Genomic DNA, 19385 nt, shown 5'->3' with positions numbered 1-19385 from the left:
CTCTGCCCCCCGACTGTGGAACGCTCTGCCCCCGACTGTGGAACGCTCTGCCCCCCGACTGTGGAACGCTCTGCCCCCGACTGTGGAACGCTCTGCCCCCCGACTGTGGAACTCTCTGCCCCCCGACTGTGGAACGCTCTGTCCCCCGACTGTGGAACGCTCTGCCCCCCGACTGTGGAACGCTCTGTCCCCCGACTGTGGAACGCTCTGTCCCCCGACTGTGGAACGCTCTGCCCCCCGACTGTGGAACGCTCTGTCCCCCGACTGTGGAACGCTCTACCCCTCGACTGTGGAACGCTCTGCCCCCCGACTGTGGAACGCTCTGCCCTCGACTGTGGAACGCTCTGCCCTTCGACTGTGGAACGCTCTGCCCCTCGACTGTGGAACGCTCTGCCCCCCGACTGTGGAACGCTCTGCCCCCGACTGTGGAACGCTCTGCCCCCGACTGTAGAACGCTCTGCCCCTCGACTGTGGAACGCTCTGCCCCCCGACTGTGGAACGCTCTGCCCTCGACTGTGGAACGCTCTGCCCTTCGACTGTGGAACGCTCTGCCCCTCGACTGTGGAACGCTCTGCCCCCCGACTGTGGAACGGTCTGTCCCCCGACTGTGGAACGCTCTGCCCCCGACTGTGGAACGCTCTGCCCCCGACTGTGGAACGCTCTGCCCCTCGACTGTGGAACGCTCTGCCCCCCGACTGTGGAACGCTCTGCCCCCCGACTGTGGAACTCTCTGCCCCCCGACTGTGGAACGCTCTGCCCCCGACTGTGGAACGCTCTGCCCCCCGACTGTGGAACGCTCTGCCCCCGACTGTGGAACGCTCTGCCCCCCGACTGTGGAACTCTCTGCCCCCCGACTGTGGAACGCTCTGTCCCCCGACTGTGGAACGCTCTGCCCCCCGACTGTGGAACGCTCTGCCCCTCAGCATCCGTTTGGCCCCGACTCTAAGCAGTTTCAAGTCCTCCCTGAAAAGCCACCTCTTTACACAGGCTTTTTGATATGCTCAACTGTTTCTCCATTGTATTTTTTGTTTAATTGTTCTTGACGTTATAGTTTCTTTTGCCTTGTTTGTATTTGTATTCCTAGTTTTTATCATCTGTTTGTGTTGTGAGGCAATGTAGGCACTGTACATTTATATTTCTTCAAATAATGCTTATAATGAGAGATTAATTCTTCATGGATAAAAATAGCCCATGACACATTTTTTACAACCCTCTCGGACAAAATGAAGGAGAGAAATGATTCCTGGTGAAACCACTGCTCTGAACTGTCCTCATACTGTACGTTAGGATGGAACACTGATTCTCCTTTTTATTTCTGTCAGTAGTTCTGTGCTTTGTCCGAATCAACAGAAGTTAATGTTGGCGGGCTGTGGGTTCTCATTGGTCCATCAGTTGCCAAAGCAACCCCAGTCCCCCTCTAGCCCCGCCCCCTCAGCAGTTTTCCGTTCTGGCACAGATTTGTCAGACTTGAACAGTTTTAGAAGCAAAGTTGTTCTTGTAAAGTTCAAATCTCAATTTAAAGTTGAAACGTTTCAAACATTTTTTCCTTTTGTTTGTGACGGTTTTGAGCTAAACTCTTCTTCCTAAATGAATGTGTGAATGCTGAAGGTGACCTGAGCATTTATGACTCTCTGATGAAGGACTGAGTCCTGATTAAACCCAGAGGTTTATATTTTCAAAGGAATAATCCCTCTGTCCTTCATATGAATCTGAATAATAGTCCAGGTTCACATGTGTCTGCAGAGGGACTCAGTGCTGCTGCTGTCGGGGCCTCAGTGTCTGCGGTCCTGGTCCTCATCATCATCATCATCATCGTCATCTTCATCGCGAATAAGAAGAAGAAGAAGAAGAAGAAGAAGAAGAAGAAGCATCAGGTAAGAGAGAGTTTTCACACATTCCATCCTTCTGTTTTGATCTGCTTTAACCGTGGGGCCGGGTCACAGAGGCAGAAGTCTGAGCAGAGACGCCCAGACTTCCCTCTCCCCAGACACCTCCTCCAGCTGTCCTAGAGCGATCCTGAGGAGGACACCAGCTCAGAGACATGGCGTGTCCCGGGTTTCCCATTGTAACCATTGTCACACTTGGCTCTAAAATGACTCTGTACTGTTTGGCTCAGGCTCAGGAGCTTCAGGCTCTGACCTGTTGTTATTGGTCACTGTGAATCGGCTCTTTTCAGAGTTACTTTGGAGGTCAGCACGAACATGACACTAAACACGTGTGCTCGAAGACGCTCTCATTTCTACATTTTTCACTCATGGTTATTGTGAGGAAAAGTGTTCTATGATTATTCATTATCGAAATTAAGGAGAGTTTCTCAATTTTTATAAAGGATTGTCTAAATGTTCATATATATCATATATCAATGGTTTTGTACCAATATCACACAGGAGTTTCCTCACAGCTGCACCGCACATTAAGGCAATAAAACAGAGCAGTAAATAAGACGATGTAAAGTTCAGGTGAATGAAGTATCCAGGCAAACTTAAGTAACTCCTCCCCCTAGAGGCCATAAGTGCAATGATTTTTTAACTTATTAATTGTCTTGGAGAGTAAATACTACACTGACAGGAAAGGGAAGGGAGAGAAGGATATTGTTCATCCAGTTATACAACGGAAATCATTTTTTTCACTCAAACTTGGCTGTAAATACTGTTTAAAGTGACGTTAGCCCACAGTTAGCTTTGTCCGTTAGCATGTTAGCTTCTTCTTCGTGATTCCATTAGTGTGTATTGGCGACTCCGACCCGGTGGCAGTCAAGTTGCAACCATGGTTTTCTGTCCAGAGACACCAGGGGGCGATGAAAGACCCTCCAATCATCCCATAAACACTTGTATCACCCCCACAGGGACTACGGGGAGGGTTTATTAAGGTAAACACGTTACTTAGTACTGCTTTAAAGTCCAAATAAGTGTCGGCAGGAGGTGGTGACGAGCGTCCCCGGTCCTGAGTATGTTTCCGCACTGGAGTTTCCCAGCTATCATCTGGAGTCGTGAATATGAGAAACCTGCCCCTTCACTCGTATTAGTTTACATGAGGTCTGAGAAGTGAAGATAAGATCAGTTCTATGACACAATCATCGAGTTTACACTGTCCTTTCGCCAGGTCTGGTCCTCAGTGATCTTTTGCTGCCTTCGTTTATGGGTTTACTTCATCAACTACAGAGTACAGATGATGGCTCAAGAACCTTCACCTTCAAGAGCTGCATGTGGTGAACTCAATTGTAACAAATGTTTGTTTTTTCAGGGGGCAAACCCAGAAGAAGAGATGTAAGTGCTTCCTCTGACTCCTCTGTCTCCTCTGTGTTCTTCCTCTGTCTCCTCTGACTCCTCTGTCTCCTCTGTCTCCTCTGACTCCTCTGTGCTCTTCCTCTTTCTCCTCTGTCTCCTCTGTCTCCTCTGTCTCCTCTGTCTCCTCTGTCTCCTCTGTCTCCTCTGTCTCCTCTGTCTCCTCTGTCTCCTCTGTCTCCTCTGTCTCCTCTGTCTCCTCTGTGCTCTTCCTCGTTTATATCTTCTGTTTTCACAGGCCACTGATCCAAACCAAAAGCGTTGGTGAGAGAATCCTGGAGGAGACATTGGGAGGTTTGTCAGAGGATGATCTTCATGAGTTCAAGCGTCTCCTGATGGACCAGAGTGAGATGAAGGAGAAACCTGTGATTCCCCACACTGAGACAGACGTCAGTAAAGCCCTGGTTAAAGCTTACGGCGTCCGCAGCATCAGCGTCACCAAGACACTTCTGGAGAAGATGCGGAGGAACCATCTGGTGAAGAAGCTGTCTGAACAGTACAATGATCCTGAAGGTACTGAAGACACACAAAACCAGACAATACCACTACATAATAATAATAATAATTAAAGCCGTGCGCGGCGATAAAGGCCCTCGCCCCTGGCGCACTCCCCGCTCGCTCTCGTCTCTTGCGACCACTCTTCATCACACTAGGTCCTTGCGAGCCCCATGATTGAACTTGCTCATTTTGACGTGAAAATCCCTATTAAGTTGCATTATTCTGCTTTATATGCGAAAATCCCTATTAAGTTGCATTAAAGTGCATTTTATGCGAAAGTCCCTTTAAGTTGCATTACAGTGCATTTTATGCGAAAGTCCCTTTAAGTTGCGTTACAGTGCATTTTATGCGAAAGTCCCTTTAAGTTGCATTACAGTTTATTATATGCGAAAGTCCCTTTAAGTTGCATTACAGTGCATTTTATGCGAAAGTCCCTTTAAGTGGCATTACAGTTTATTATTTGCGAAAGTCCCTTTAAGTTGCATTACAGTGCATTTTATGCGAAAGTACCTTTAAGTTGCATCACAGTTTATTATTTGCGAAAGTCCCTTTAAGTTGCATTACAGTTTATTATATGCGAAAGTCCCTTTAAGTTGCATTACAGTGCATTATATGCGAAAGTCCCTTTAAGTTGCATTACAGTACATTATATGCGAAAGTCCCTTTAAGTTGCATTACAGTTTATTATATGCGAAAGTCCCTTTAAGTTGCATTACAGTTTATTATATGCGAAAGTCCCTTTAAGTTGCATCACAGTTTATTATATGCGAAAGTCCCTTTAAGTTGCATTACAGTGCATTTTATGCGAAAGTACCTTTAAGTGGCATTACAGTTTATTATATGCGAAAGTCCCTTTAAGTTGCATTACAGTTTATTATTTGCGAAAGTCCCTTTAAGTTGCATTACAGTGCATTTTATGCGAAAGTACCTTTAAGTTGCATTACAGTTTATTATATGCGAAAGTCCCTTTAAGTTGCATTACAGTTTATTATATGCGAAAGTCCCTTTAAGTTGCATCACAGTTTATTATATGCGAAAGTCCCTTTAAGTTGCATTACAGTGCATTTTATGCGAAAGTACCTTTAAGTTGCATCACAGTTTATTATTTGCGAAAGTCCCTTTAAGTTGCATTACAGTTTATTATATGCGAAAGTCCCTTTAAGTTGCATTACAGTGCATTTTATGCGAAAGTACCTTTAAGTTGCATCACAGTTTATTATTTGCGAAAGTCCCTTTAAGTTGCATTACAGTTTATTATATGCGAAAGTCCCTTTAAGTTGCATTACAGTGCATTATATGCGAAAGTCCCTTTAAGTTGCATTACAGTACATTATATGCGAAAGTCCCTTTAAGTTGCATTACAGTTTATTATATGCGAAAGTCCCTTTAAGTTGCATTACAGTTTATTATATGCGAAAGTCCCTTTAAGTTGCATCACAGTTTATTATATGCGAAAGTCCCTTTAAGTTGCATTACAGTGCATTTTATGCGAAAGTACCTTTAAGTGGCATTACAGTTTATTATATGCGAAAGTCCCTTTAAGTTGCATTACAGTTTATTATATGCGAAAGTCCCTTTAAGTTGCATTACAGTTTATTATTTGCGAAAGTCCCTTTAAGTTGCATTACAGTGCATTTTATGCGAAAGTACCTTTAAGTTGCATTACAGTTTATTATATGCGAAAGTCCCTTTAAGTTGCATTACAGTGCATTTTATGCGAAAGTACCTTTAAGTTGCATTACAGTTTATTATATGCGAAAGTCCCTTTAAGTTGCATTACAGTTTATTATATGCGAAAGTCCCTTTAAGTTGCATCACAGTTTATTATATGCGAAAGTCCCTTTAAGTTGCATTACAGTGCATTTTATGCGAAAGTACCTTTAAGTGGCATTACAGTTTATTATATGCGAAAGTCCCTTTAAGTTGCATTACAGTTTATTATATGCGAAAGTCCCTTTAAGTTGCATTACAGTTTATTATTTGCGAAAGTCCCTTTAAGTTGCATTACAGTGCATTTTATGCGAAAGTACCTTTAAGTTGCATTACAGTTTATTATTTGCGAAAGTCCCTTTAAGTTGCATTACAGTGCATTATATGCGAAAGTCCCTTTAAGTTGCATTACAGTTTATTATATGCGAAAGTCCCTTTAAGTGGCATTACAGTGCATTATATGCGAAAGTCCCTTTAAGTTGCATTACAGTACATTTTATGCGAAAGTACCTTTAAGTTGCATTACAGTTTATTATTTGCGAAAGTCCCTTTAAGTTGCATTACAGTACATTTTATGCGAAAGTACCTTTAAGTTGCATTACAGTTTATTATTTGCGAAAGTACCTTTAAGTTGCATTACAGTTTATTATTTGCGAAAGTCCCTTTAAGTTGCATTACAGTACATTATATGCGAAAGTCCCTTTAAGTGGCATTACAGTTTATTATATGCGAAAGTCCCTTTAAGTTGCATCACAGTTTATTATATGCGAAAGTCCCTTTAAGTTGCATTACAGTACATTATATGCGAAAGTCCCTTTAAGTTGCATTACAGTTTATTATATGCGAAAGTCCCTTTAAGTTGCATTACAGTGCATTATATGCGAAAGTCCCTTTAAGTTGCATTACAGTGCATTATATGCGAAAGTCCCTTTAAGTTGCATTACAGTTTATTATATGCGAAAGTCCCTTTAAGTTGCATTAAAGTGCATTTTATGCGAAAGTCCCTTTAAGTTGCATTACAGTGCATTTTATGCGAAAGTCCCTTTAAGTTGCATTACAGTGCATTTTATGCGAAAGTACCTTTAAGTTGCATTACAGTTTATTATATGCGAAAGTCCCTTTAAGTTGCATTACAGTGCATTTTATGCGAAAGTCCCTTTAAGTTGCATTACAGTACATTATATGCGAAAGTCCCTTTAAGTGGCATTACAGTTTATTATATGCGAAAGTCCCTTTAAGTTGCATTACAGTTTATTATATGCGAAAGTCCCTTTAAGTTGCATCACAGTTTATTATATGCGAAAGTCCCTTTAAGTTGCATTACAGTGCATTTTATGCGAAAGTACCTTTAAGTTGCATTACAGTTTATTATATGCGAAAGTCCCTTTAAGTTGCATTACAGTTTATTATATGCGAAAGTCCCTTTAAGTGGCATTACAGTTTATTATATGCGAAAGTCCCTTTAAGTTGCATCACAGTTTATTATATGCGAAAGTCCCTTTAAGTTGCATTACAGTGCATTTTATGCGAAAGTACCTTTAAGTTGCATTACAGTTTATTATATGCGAAAGTCCCTTTAAGTTGCATTACAGTGCATTTTATGCGAAAGTACCTTTAAGTTGCATTACAGTTTATTATTTGCGAAAGTCCCTTTAAGTTGCATTACAGTACATTATATGCGAAAGTCCCTTTAAGTTGCATTACAGTACATTATATGCGAAAGTGCCTTTAAGTTGCATTACAGTACATTATATGCGAATGTCCCTTTAATTGCATTATAGTGCTATTGTGAAAATCCCTATGTAGTGGCATAATTGTTAAAATCTCTGACAGACTTCACTGTATCATAATCCTATTAAAATGCCGGCAAGAATAGAGAAAGCATTAGAAAAGTGTCACAGCCATATTTGAACCAGCAACCTCCTACACCAGAGACAAGCACACTATCACTGAGCTACAGGTCCATGGTAGTTGGACTGTGATGTGCGCTAGTTTTGTCTAAGTTATCGAGCAGAAGTTAGTTCCCAGCATCCCACTGGAGGAGAGAGGTAGCTTCAAGTCATGCCCCCCCCCATACATTTCCTCGATTGTTTTCGACATTTTCCCTAGTGTTGCCTCAATTGTTTTCCTACGATCCCCCCATTTCTAGCTCTTTAGTGACGCATATGAAAGCGTTTTTCATGAGAATGGGACCGTAGGTGCGGTTAAAAAAAAAAAAAAAAGAGCAAAGGTCAAAATTGACCCAGCAATCTCATGGTTGGAAACCCAATGCACAAGCAATAACGCTACACAGGCACAGCAAATCTTATGAAACGTGCTGTACTCATGTGACAATGTGTGCAGTGGCCCATGTAAAAGGTGAAAGCAATAGAAAAGTGTCAAGGCTGTGTTTGGACTAGCAACCTCCTTCACTTGAAACATGGGCCTGATGACAGCTTGGCTTATTTAAATTCCCAGGCTGCAATTTTGTACCAGCAACACACTGGAGGAGAGGTTTTTCCCCGTTTTTAATGAGTGTGGGACCATAGGCAATGATTCATGTTCTTACCGGAAGGTGTTGAGTCCAAAAGAAAAAGGAAATAAAAAAAAGTTTAGGTTGGGATTTGATCCAGCAACCTCCTGCACACTAGCTCAGCACTCTACCAATGAAGCTACTCAGGTTGAGTGAACTGCTACGAAACGTCCCGCAATCATGTGTTTTAGGCTGTGACAATGTGTGCAGCGGGCAATGGAAAAGGTGAAGGCAATATGAAAGTGTCAAGGTTGTGTTTGGACTAGTTACCTCCTTCACTTGAGACGAACATGCTATCACTGAGCTGTAATTGCAAGCAAACATGGGCCTGATGACTGCTTGGGTTTTCTAAATTCACAGGCTGAAATTTGATCCCAGCAACACACTTGAGGGGTAATTTCCCTGTTTTTAATGAGTGTGGAACCATCGGCGACGATGCATGTTCTAACCAGAAAGTGCTGAGTCCAAAGAAAAAAAAAATGAAAAAGAGTCAAGGTCAGAATTTGACCCAGCAACCTCCTGTACACTAACCCAGCTCTCTACCAACGGAGCTACTTCGGCTGAGAAAAATATAGCAGAGGTGAAATAAATGTCATGAGAGACTCCGCACTTGTGTGTTTGCAGGAAACGGATTAACAGCTTAGAAAATAATATATTGTATCATTTTGTAATTGGGGTAAATTCCTGGCTGCCCAAAGAATCGTTGAGAGGGGGTTTCAGCCCTGCAGCACCCTCGATATTGAAGCTATTATTTGGTAAGACCCATATAGTACGAGGAACACACAGAGAGACGGACAGGAAACAGTCGAATTGAACTTCCTTTGATTGTACAGTTGAGAGAAACGTGAATTTGGAGGCAAAAACGTCCAAATTAAAGCTTCTGTCTGTGACAGAGGGGTAGTATAAGTATATACGAGTCCAAAAGTGTAGCTTTTGTGAAGAAAGGGGGAAATTTGGAATACTGGCGAATTTCAGGAGAAACTCTGACAGAGGCCAGCACGCTGCTAGGTTAAGACCTCTGGCGATGTTCACGGAGGATGGGCGGGCCACTTACAAGCGATAGCGGCTGCGTGTGCACAGCATTAGGTCCAGGTGGGGAATGTGCACGTGCGCCGGATTGGGTCCGTTCCAATCCGGCCAAGTCTGTGAAAGATATGAGGCTTTGAAATTTGCTAAAAATGGCCTGTCAGTTGCGGCCTTGTCATGACCACGCCCAATAGTTTAGAAAAAATTGAAATAATGATTTAGAAAGCCACATGGGTTTGGGACATGTTGGCCAAAATTGGAGGCTTTGCATTGAAAACTCGGGGATCAGGGGCCAGAAGTTCAAGAGGTACGATTTTGAAGGTTTGAGGTTCGGGCCAAGATGGCCGACTTCCTGTAGCATTTAGGGCGGGGTCATAATATCATTTTTGACATGTCCTGACGTGGTCTATGTCCCTGGCCAATGTCACATTTGTACGATGATTTTTTTTGCGACCGCTCCTCCATTGGGTCAATGTAAACTGCCTGTTTGAGGGGGCGCCACAGAGTCAACTTTTATTATTTTCTCTCGCGAACCCCACCCAAAATTAGAGCTTGCGGAGCACTACGTTTTGACCCCTGTTACTTGCGAATCGGTTCACGTTTGCTACGTGAATTCTTGCGTTTTCGTCCCCCGTTATCAATTTTAATTAGTCCCTCGCGGGACACTGCGTGTCCATTGCTCGGGCCTAATAATAATAATAATAATAATAATCATAATCATAATCATAATCATCATAATCATAATAATAATAATAATCATCATAATCATAATGCATTTGTTTCATATATCGCTTTTCTGAACACTCACTACAAACATCACACACTCTACAGCAGGGTTCAGCCACCGACATTAAAACATTCACTACAAACATCACACACTCTACAGCAGGGTTCAGCCACCGACATTAAAACATTCACTACAAACATCACACACTCTACAGCAGGGTTCAGCCACCGACATTAAAACATTCACTACAAACATCACACACTCTACAGCAGGGTTCAGCCACCGACATTAAAACATTCACTACAAACATCACACACTCTACAGCAGGGTTCAGCCACCGACATTACAACATTCACTACAAACATCACACACTCTACAGCAGGGTTCAGCCACCGACATTACAACATTCACTACAAACATCATACACTCTACAGCAGGGTTCAGCCACCGACATTACAACATTCACTACAAACATCACACACTCTACTGCAGGGTTCAGCCTCCGACATCACAACATTCACTACAAACATCACACACTCTACAGCAGGGTTCAGCCACCGACATTACAACATTCACTACAAACATCACACACTCTACAGCAGGGTTCAGCCACCGACATTACAACATTCACTACAAACATCATACACTCTACAGCAGGGTTCAGCCACCGACATCACAACATTCACTACAAACATCACACACTCTACAGCAGGGTTCAGCCGCCGACATCACAACATTCACTACAAACATCACACACTCTACAGCAGGGTTCAGCCGCCGACATCACAACATTCACTACAAACATCACACACTCTACAGCAGGGTTCAGCCACCGACATCACAACATTCACTCGTCTCGGACCAAGTAAAGGCTTAAAGCGCAGCTACTTTTACTTGCTGATGTTCTGATGATGTTCTGCTGATGTTCTGATGATGTTCTGCTGATGTTCTGCTGATGTTCTGCTGATGTTCTGATGATGTTCTGATTTCTCATGTGTCTCATGTGTAACTGTGTCTGTGTTCAACAGAAATCATTAAAGTGTGTAATGACGACATGAAGTCAAAGCTGAGAAAGAGGTTTGAGTTTCTGTCTGAGGGACTGAGCAAGAAACAGATGGAGTTTAATGACGGCTACACTGAGCTCTTCATCACTGAGGGAGACTCTGGGCGGGTCAATGAGGAGCACGAGGTCAGACAGATGGAGAGAGACTCCAGGAGGTCAGGCATGGAGAAGACTGTTCGCTGTCAGAACATTTTCAAAGGCACTGACCAGAGAAGAAAGCCAATCAGAGCGGTGCTGACTGTGGGCGTGGCCGGAGCGGGGAAGACGGTGCTGACTCAGAAGTTCAGTCTGGACTGGGCTGAAGGCAGAGAAAACCCGGACGTGGAGCTGCTGTTCCACTTCACCTTCAGAGAGCTCAATGAGCTCAGAAGCAGAACGTTCAGCCTGGTGGAGCTGCTGCACCACTGCTTCAGGCAAACCAAAGATCTCTTCAGCTTTAACGGTCTCCAGCTGCTCTTCATCTTGGACGGTCTGGACGAGTACAGTCTTCCTCTGGACTTCAGCATTAAGGTCCTGATGGATCCCACAGAGAGCGCCTCAGTGGAGGAGCTGCTGGTGAACCTCATCAGGGGGGACCTGCTTCCCTCCGCTCGCCTCTGGATAACCACACGCCCCGCGGCGGCCAATCAGATCCCTGAGGAGTGCGTCTCCATGGTGACAGAGGTGCGAGGGTTCACCGACGAACAGAAGGAGCTGTACTTCAGGAACAGGTTCACAGACGAGGCCCCCAAAGTCATCTCCCACATCAAGACATCACGGAGCCTCTTCATCATGTGCCACCTCCCGATCATCTGCTGGATCATCTCTGATGTTCTGCTCCATCTGATAAACACAAACACTGAAGATCTTCCAACAACCCTCACTGAGATGTACGTCCACTTCCTGGTGGTCCAAGTCAAAGTCAAGAACAAAAAGTACGAAGGCCAAAAAGAGTCAGTTGATCCCTGGACTGAAAAGACCAGGGAGATGGTGAAGTCTCTGGGAAAACTGGCCTTTGAGAAGCTGCTGAACGGAAAGCTGATCTTCTACGAGAGTGACCTGAGCGAGTGTGGGCTGGAATCTGAGAAGATCGCTCAATCCGGAGTCTTCACACAGGTGTTCAGTGAGCAGCCAGGCCAAGGAGAGAGCAAAGTCTACTGCTTCATCCATCTGAGTGTGCAGGAGTTCCTGGCTGCTCTTCACGTCCATGAGACCTTCTACAGCTCTGGAGAGAACCTGCTGTCCCCATCACGCTCCTCTGAGAGCCCTGAGACCTTCTACTGCTCTGCTGTGGACCAGGCCTTACAGAGTCCAAACGGACACCTGGACCTGTTCCTGCGCTTCCTCCTGGGGCTGTCTCTGCCGACCAATCAGAGGCTGCTGCAGGGTCTGCTGATTGAAACAGGAAGTGACTTGACCAATCAGAGGACAGTGAAGTACGTCAAACAGGAGCTGGATGAATGGGGCGTGTCTGCAGAGCGGAGGCTGAACCTGCTGCACTGTCTGAGCGAGCTGAACGACCGCAGTCTGGTGGAGGAGATCCAGAAGGTCATGAGAGGAGGACGTCTCTCTTACGCATTCCTGTCTCCAGCTCAGTGGTCCGCCATGTCCTTCCTCCTGCTGTCCTCAGACTCAGACCTGGACCACTTTGACCTCAGGAAATACTGTCCCAGAGAGGAGGGTCTCCTGGGTCTGCTGCCCGTCGTCAAAGCCTCCACCAAAGCCACGTGAGTTTCCTCCCTCAGCTGTGTCCTGTGTGTGGACATGGTCAGACATGGTCAGTGATGTCTCCTCTCTCCTCAGCCTGTCCATCTGTGATCTGACCTCTGACTGCTGTGGTCCTCTGGCCTCAGTGCTCAGCTCCTCCAGTCTCAAACACCTGGACCTCAGTATGAATTACCTCCTGGACTCAGGAGTGGAGCTGCTGTGTGAGGGACTGAAGACCTGCAGGCTGGACACTCTCAGGTGAGTCTCAGAACAGTGGAAACAGCAGCTCACATCAGTTACGACGGTGCAGCTGAACACATGGATGTTTCCTCAGTGTCAGTTTAGAGAGTAGTGTCTAGTTTAGTCTTTAACATCTTAGTTTTAATGTCAGAGTAAAAACAGATTAAGTTTTCAACATCTGCACTTTAGTTACTCCTAGAGACTCCACACTTTACAAGCTGGAAGTCAGCATTCAGAAGCTTTTTACACAAGGATTTTTACAGATCTAATTCCTGACGTGTTTATTCAGCGTTGAACCAAAAATACGGAGGAATTATACATTTATACGTCTTGAAGTCACTCGATGGTGCATTCCTCTTTTATTATCTAAATACAAGTAAAGTGTAATGTAACTAAATGTAGTTTAATATAATTATATTACAAGTAGGGCAGGGTACTGTTAAATGGTAGCCACATTAGTGAACTGTTGCACTCGTCCATGTAGACGTGCACACGCTGGCTTCAGAAATGTTCAGCTTTTGTCGATGTTGCCTGGCACTAAACCAGTCAGCCAGGGTTTCATGATTATATGCTCCATCTCCACACCATGGAGCTAAAATACCGTCCACTTTCACAGCTCAACACGTCTGTATAAACTTGTGATCCGGCTGGAACACATGTGAGTCGCTTCCGTAGCCGCTGCAGTTTTGTCGTGTCCCGTGTGTTGGTTTTCACCTCGGAGGCGATGGGTTTCACCCGTCGTTCCTCAGAATCATACGCTTCAATAAACGTGAGAGCATTTAACGATGCACTGGAAACAACACATGATTCAATAAAGTGGGCTCTACCTATCACTACCATTCAGTTCCAGTTTGTAATACTCAAAATATCCAGTTTGGACTAGTAAAGGCTGGGGTCGCTACCTCCTATTGGACATTATATTTGCCTGGATTCACCTGAACTTTTATAGGATCTGTATCCTGCTATTTTAGCCATTCCAAAGTTAAGTATAGACATGTATATGATATATTGTACCTCTACCATTATGGAGCACTTTGTGATAAATATAAGTGTTTTCTGGAGGTATTTTTCAAACCCGGAAGAGACAACGCTTCGATTCAGTTAACTCCGCCCCCTCTCTCCGCACATACTTTACCGTAATATAAATAAACAACAATAAGTGAAGCTACTTCACGATGCAGTTATACGGAGTTGACATCTGCAACACAGCTTCATAAATGGCTAACACACATGCTATTATGCTAACACACATGCTAATATGCTAACACACAAGCTAATATGCTAACACACATGCTAATATGCTAACACACACATGCTAATATGCTAACACACATGCTAATATGCTAACACACATGCTAATATGCTAACACACACATGCTAATATGCTAACACACATGCTAATATGCCAACACACACATGCTAATATGCTAACACACATGTTAATATGCTAACACACAAGCTAATATGCTAACACACATGCTAATATGCTAACACACATGCTAATATGCTAACACACACATGCTAATATGCTAACACACATGCTAATATGCTAACACACACATGCTAATATGCTAACACACATGCTAATATGCTAACACACACATGCTAATATGCTAACACACATGCTAATATGCTAACACACAAGCTAATATGCTAACACACATGCTAATATGCTAACACACATGCTAATATGCTAACACACACATGCTAATATGCTAACACACATGCTAATATGCTAACACACATGCTAATATGCTAACACACACTTGCTAATATGCTAACACACATGCTAATATGCTAACACACATGCTAACACACGTTTGGACTGACTCACCCTCTGGTCCATCGCTGTTTACATTATGGGACTCGCATTGGTTATAAAAATTAATCCACTTTGGTTCTGGTGAAGGTTCACAAACATCCATCAGACACAGTCACAGAAAAAACAATATTTTGGTGAAAGTCACTGAATCCCGGAGAAAAAAATCTACTTCTGACGAGTGGCCTCTTCTTGAAAAGGTTGAATCATAGACTGTATAAACTCTCGTCCTCGTAGCCAAACACGCTTCTTTTTCTCCGTGACATGATCGTTAGGTAAGAATAAAGAACAGGTGTGTCCAGTTATAACGAGCTCCATCTTCAGCTGCAGCGCAAACATGACTGATCTGTTCAGACGCTCAGGGATGTGTTTGTTTTGGCCACAGCTGACCTGGAAGCACCTCGGGCACATCCTTTCTTTTTTTTTTTTCTCTTTGTTTCTCTCTTACGACAGAAATAATGAAAAAGGTGTTTTACAAATTAAAATCAGGCTTTAAGACATTACATTACAGACGTCGAGCACTTCCGTTCCGCTGTGACGACACAACAGAGCACTCAGTCGTTCACCAGGAGAGGGCGGAGCCTCAGAGAGCAGGAGGGCGGAGCCTCAGAGAGCAGGAGGGCGGAGCCTCAGAGAGCAGGAGGGCGGAGCCTCAGAGAGCAGGATTCAGGAGGATTACTGAGAGCTGCGTGAATGAAGCAAAAACCACTCTGGGGTTTTTTTTGATAAGGAAATAGCAAAACAACATGGCTAAAAGGTCAGTGTACTTTTGGGTATTTGGATTTTCTTTATTGGAATGAAAATCAAAAATGGAAAAACAAGTTGTTTTTCAATTTTGGTTTGCAAATCAAAAAACGAAACATGAAAAAACAGCAATTTTTCAAGTGAATGAAACGCTGTTTTTAAAGATAAAGCTGATTTTCATGTTTTCACTGTATATTTAATAAACAAAAAACAAATTAAGACGAAAACGAAAAACAACCCAATTTTCGTTTATGTAACCGGAAGTTGTCATATTTGTGCTCCAAGAGCGCTGAAGATAAACGCCTCTTATATGAAGGTGCAGTTTGCTTGTGATTGTCGGCCTGCGGCTCCAAGTGTTGCCGCTGCATCGGCACCTTTAGACCATTCCTTTGGTTCGTGGCAGCAGACACTATAGATTCTATAACAGGAATGATGGCAATAAAAAAAATCTCTATACGAGGCCGGAGTCTGGGGTCTCCTTTGTGCACAGTGAGGCACTGGTGTGAACCAAAGAGCGCAGGATTTTCTCTGTCATCAATGGCCGATTAGCAAATCAAGGACAGGAACACATTCACTTTCATCTCAAGTTAGCAAAGGTCTAATGAAAAGTGCTGGAGAGACACGAACAAATATGTTTTAGAAAACTGTAGGATTGATCTAGTCAGTTTTATGCACAACTGTCTCTCTACGATACTGTCCTTCAGTAGATCAGTCTCTTGACTAACCGTCAATGATCTAAACCAGGGTGGTCAAGGGTTAGCTCGTATTTAACCACTTCTTTGCCAATATTTCTTAATGCGGTTTTTTTTCAGATTTTTTTGCGAGCAACAACAAATATGCCACTTTCGCGGCAAACACCTATATCATTGGATAGGCCTCGATGCCCTGAGTCACTCTAGTAGTGTTTTGGGCTCGTCATCGACTACTTTCTTGTCAATGTTGCGCCTTCACTGGATTTTTCACCTTTTTTCACACGAGCAGTTACAAATGTGCCGCTTTCGCGGCACACGCCTATTTCACCGGACAGGGCGTGGTGCCGGGAGTCCCTCCCATTACTGTCTAATGCTCCGCGCACTGCCGTACAATTACAATAGGCCCGAGCCCTGCCAGGCCGCTCGGGCCTAATAATAATAATAATAATAATACATTTTATTTGTATAGCGCTTTTCAAGACACTCAAAGACGCTTTACAGAAAACCAGAATAAAATCACACATAAAATGAGCACATTAAAATAGAGGGCAGTTACTCGATATTAAAAGCCTTTTTAAAGAGGTGAGTTTTGAGTTCTTTCTTGAAGGTGGGGGGGTCAGAACAGGCACGGAGCGGTGGGGGCAGTGAGTTCCAGAGTGTGGGGGCAGTGAGTTCCAGAGTGTGGGGGCAGTGAGTTCCAGAGTGTGGGGGCAGTGAGTTCCAGAGTGTGGGGGCGGCGATGGAGAAGGCTCTGTCTCCCCAGGTTCGGCGCTTGGTCTTACAGGGGAGGGACAGGAGGTCGGCGTTGGAGGAGCGGAGGGAGCGAGATGGAGTGTGATGGTGGAGCAGGTCGGTGAGGTATGGAGGGGCCACATTATGGTGGGCTTTGAAAGTGATGAGGAGGACCTGGAACTGGATGTGTTGAGGGACGGGGAGCCAGTGGAGGTTCTGAAGGACAGGGGTGATGTGTTCACGGGAGCGAGTGTGTGTGAGGAGGTGGGCAGCAGAGTTCAGGATGTACTGGAGTTTATTGAGGGGTTTGGATGGTGAGCCGTAGAGGGCGCTGTTGCAGGAGTCGATTCTAGATGTGATGAAGGCATGAATCAGAGTTTCAGCGGCAGAGAAAGTGAGGGATGGGCGGAGTCGTGATATGTTTTTGAGATGGAAGAAAGCAGTCCGGGTTATTTGCTTAATGTGGGGTTCGAAGGAAAGAGTGGGGTCAAGGAGAACACCGAGGTTGCGGATGAGTGGGGTGGAGGAGAACACTGAGGTTGTGGGTGAGCGGGGTCGAGGAGAACACCGAGGTTGCGGATGAGTGGGGTGGAGGAGAACACCGAGGTTGTGGGTGAGTGGGGTGGAGGAGAACACCGAGGTTGCGGATGAGTGGGGTGGAGGAGAACACTGAGGTTGTGGATGAGTGGGGTGGAGGAGAACACCGAGGTTGTGGATGAGTGGGGTGGAGGAGAAAACCGAGGTTGTGGGTGAGTGGGGTGGAGGAGAACAGCGAGGTTGCAGATGAGTGGGGTGGAGGAGAACAGCGAGGTTCTGGATGAGCGGGGTGGAGGAGAACATCGAGGTTGCGGATGAGTGGGGACGGAGTGACGGTGGTGCTGTCGAGATTGAGGCAGAAGTCTTGAGCAGATTTGGTGATGTTTTTTGGACCGATGATGATGATGTCTGTTTTGTCACTGTTTAGTTTAAGAAAGTTGTGTTTTGATGTCGCTCAGGCAGTGGGTGAGGGTGGATATTGGAGTCTATGGATGTGGTGGAGATGTAGACCTGTATGTCGTCAGTGTAGCAGTGAAAGGCCGTGACGTCGGATGATGTTGCCAAGAGGGAGGATGTAGAGGATGAAGAGGAGAGGACCGAGCACCGAACCTTGGGGAACACCCTGAGATAGGGGGGCGATGGAGGAGGAGCAGCGGTTGATGTGGATGAACTGTTGCCGGTTTGAGAGGTAGGACTGAAGCCAGGGCAGAGCAGAGCCAGTGATGTTGAGGTTGGATTTGAGGCGGGACAGGAGGATGGAGTGGCTGATGGTGTCGAGTGCTGCGGTGAGGTCCAGGAGGATGGAGTGGCTGATGGTGTCGAGTGCTGCGGTGAGGTCCAGGAGGATGGAGTGGCTGATGGTGTCGAGTGCTGCGGTGAGGTCCAGGAGGATGAGGATGCTGAGGTGGCCAGAGTCTGAGGAGAGCAGGAGATCATTTATGACTTTTAGCAGGGCTGTGTCGGTGCTGTGTTTTGGGCGAAAACCGGACTGAAATGGTTCGAACAGACTATTGGAGTTGAGATGGGTTTGAAGTTGAGCAGCAATGACTCGCTCTAGAATTTTGGACAGAAATGGAAGATTGGATATGGGCCGGAAATTTGCAGGGTTGTTGTGATCGAGACTAGGTTTTTTTAGTATTGGGGTGATGGCAGCCAGCTTGAGAGACTGTGGAACAGATCCTGAGGTAAGTGAGGCATTTATGATATTTGTGATCAGAGGAGAGATTGTGGAGAGGCAGGTTTTGATGAGAGGAGAGGGGAGAGGGGATCCAGGGAGCAAGTGGGAATTTTCATGCCGGATAGAAGTTTTGTCAGTTGAACAGAGGAGATGGGCGTAAAATCTGAGAGCTGCTGATTGGAGCTGGGAGGTGAATCAGGGGGAGCTGAGTGAGCAGAGGAGAGATCGAGGGAACTGTAAATAGTGTCAATTTTGGACTGGAAGAAAGATTGAAAACTATAGCATTTGGCTGTGGTAAAGGATGAGGAGATGTTGTCGTGTGGCTTCAGAAGTGAATTGATTGTTGAGAAAAGAGATTTGGGGTTATTGGAGCCAGAGTGGATGAGGTTTGAGTAGTAATTGGAACGGGCAGAATTTAGGGCATCTTTGTATTGCTGTATGTAGTCTGTGTAGGTTTGGAGATGGACAGTTAAACCAGACTTCTTGTACAGTCTCTCAAGCTGGCGTTCATGGGATTTCATTTTATGGAGCTCAGGGGTGTACCAGGGGGCAGTGTGAGTAAAGGAGACCGTTTTTGTTTTTGTAGGAGCCAGTACATCAAGACAGGAGGAAAGAGTGTCGTTGTAGTGGGTGACCAGTTCAGATGGGTTGTCAGACGGTGGGGGAGGGGAGGTTTCCAGTTTAGTAGTGAGTAGAGCAGAGAGAGCAGAAGGATCGATGGATTTGAGGTTCCGGAAAGCTATTTCACGTTTTGTTTTGGGGACAGCAAAGGAAGTGTTCATGTCAAATGTGATGGCCAGGTGATCTGATATGTGTAGGTTATGGCTGGACAGGTTGTTGATTGTGAAGCCAGTGGAGCAAACCAGATCTAGGATGTGGCCTCGGGTGTGAGTTGGGAAGTTGACTTGTTGAGTGAAGTTGAAACAGTTCTGAAGGTC

The 19385-nt window shown here is 44.9% G+C and overlaps 1 protein-coding gene across 1 annotated transcript in view; it reads left to right on the top strand.

Moving 5' to 3' along the window:
• Positions 1–1703: 1703 nt before the first annotated feature.
• The window catches only part of LOC306959959 (NACHT, LRR and PYD domains-containing protein 3-like), a gene marked incomplete at both ends in the record, with an annotated part of 31202 nt that continues 13520 nt past the window's right edge, over positions 1704–19385 (top strand). Inside the window, 4 exons of the mRNA XM_079552217.1 lie at positions 1704–1874; positions 3244–3266; positions 3523–3797; positions 10786–12526. Of these exons, the coding sequence (XP_079408343.1) occupies positions 1704–1874; positions 3244–3266; positions 3523–3797; positions 10786–12526 (2210 nt within the window). The remainder of the gene's footprint in view (positions 1875–3243; positions 3267–3522; positions 3798–10785; positions 12527–19385) is intronic.

The sequence above is a fragment of the Gobius niger genome (assembly GCF_951799975.1).
Source record: "Gobius niger genome assembly, chromosome: 2".
In the NCBI taxonomy this organism is placed as follows: Eukaryota; Metazoa; Chordata; class Actinopteri; order Gobiiformes; family Gobiidae; genus Gobius; species Gobius niger.
Note: the sequence above shows the minus strand (reverse complement) of the source record. Positions and strands in the feature narration are given on the sequence as shown.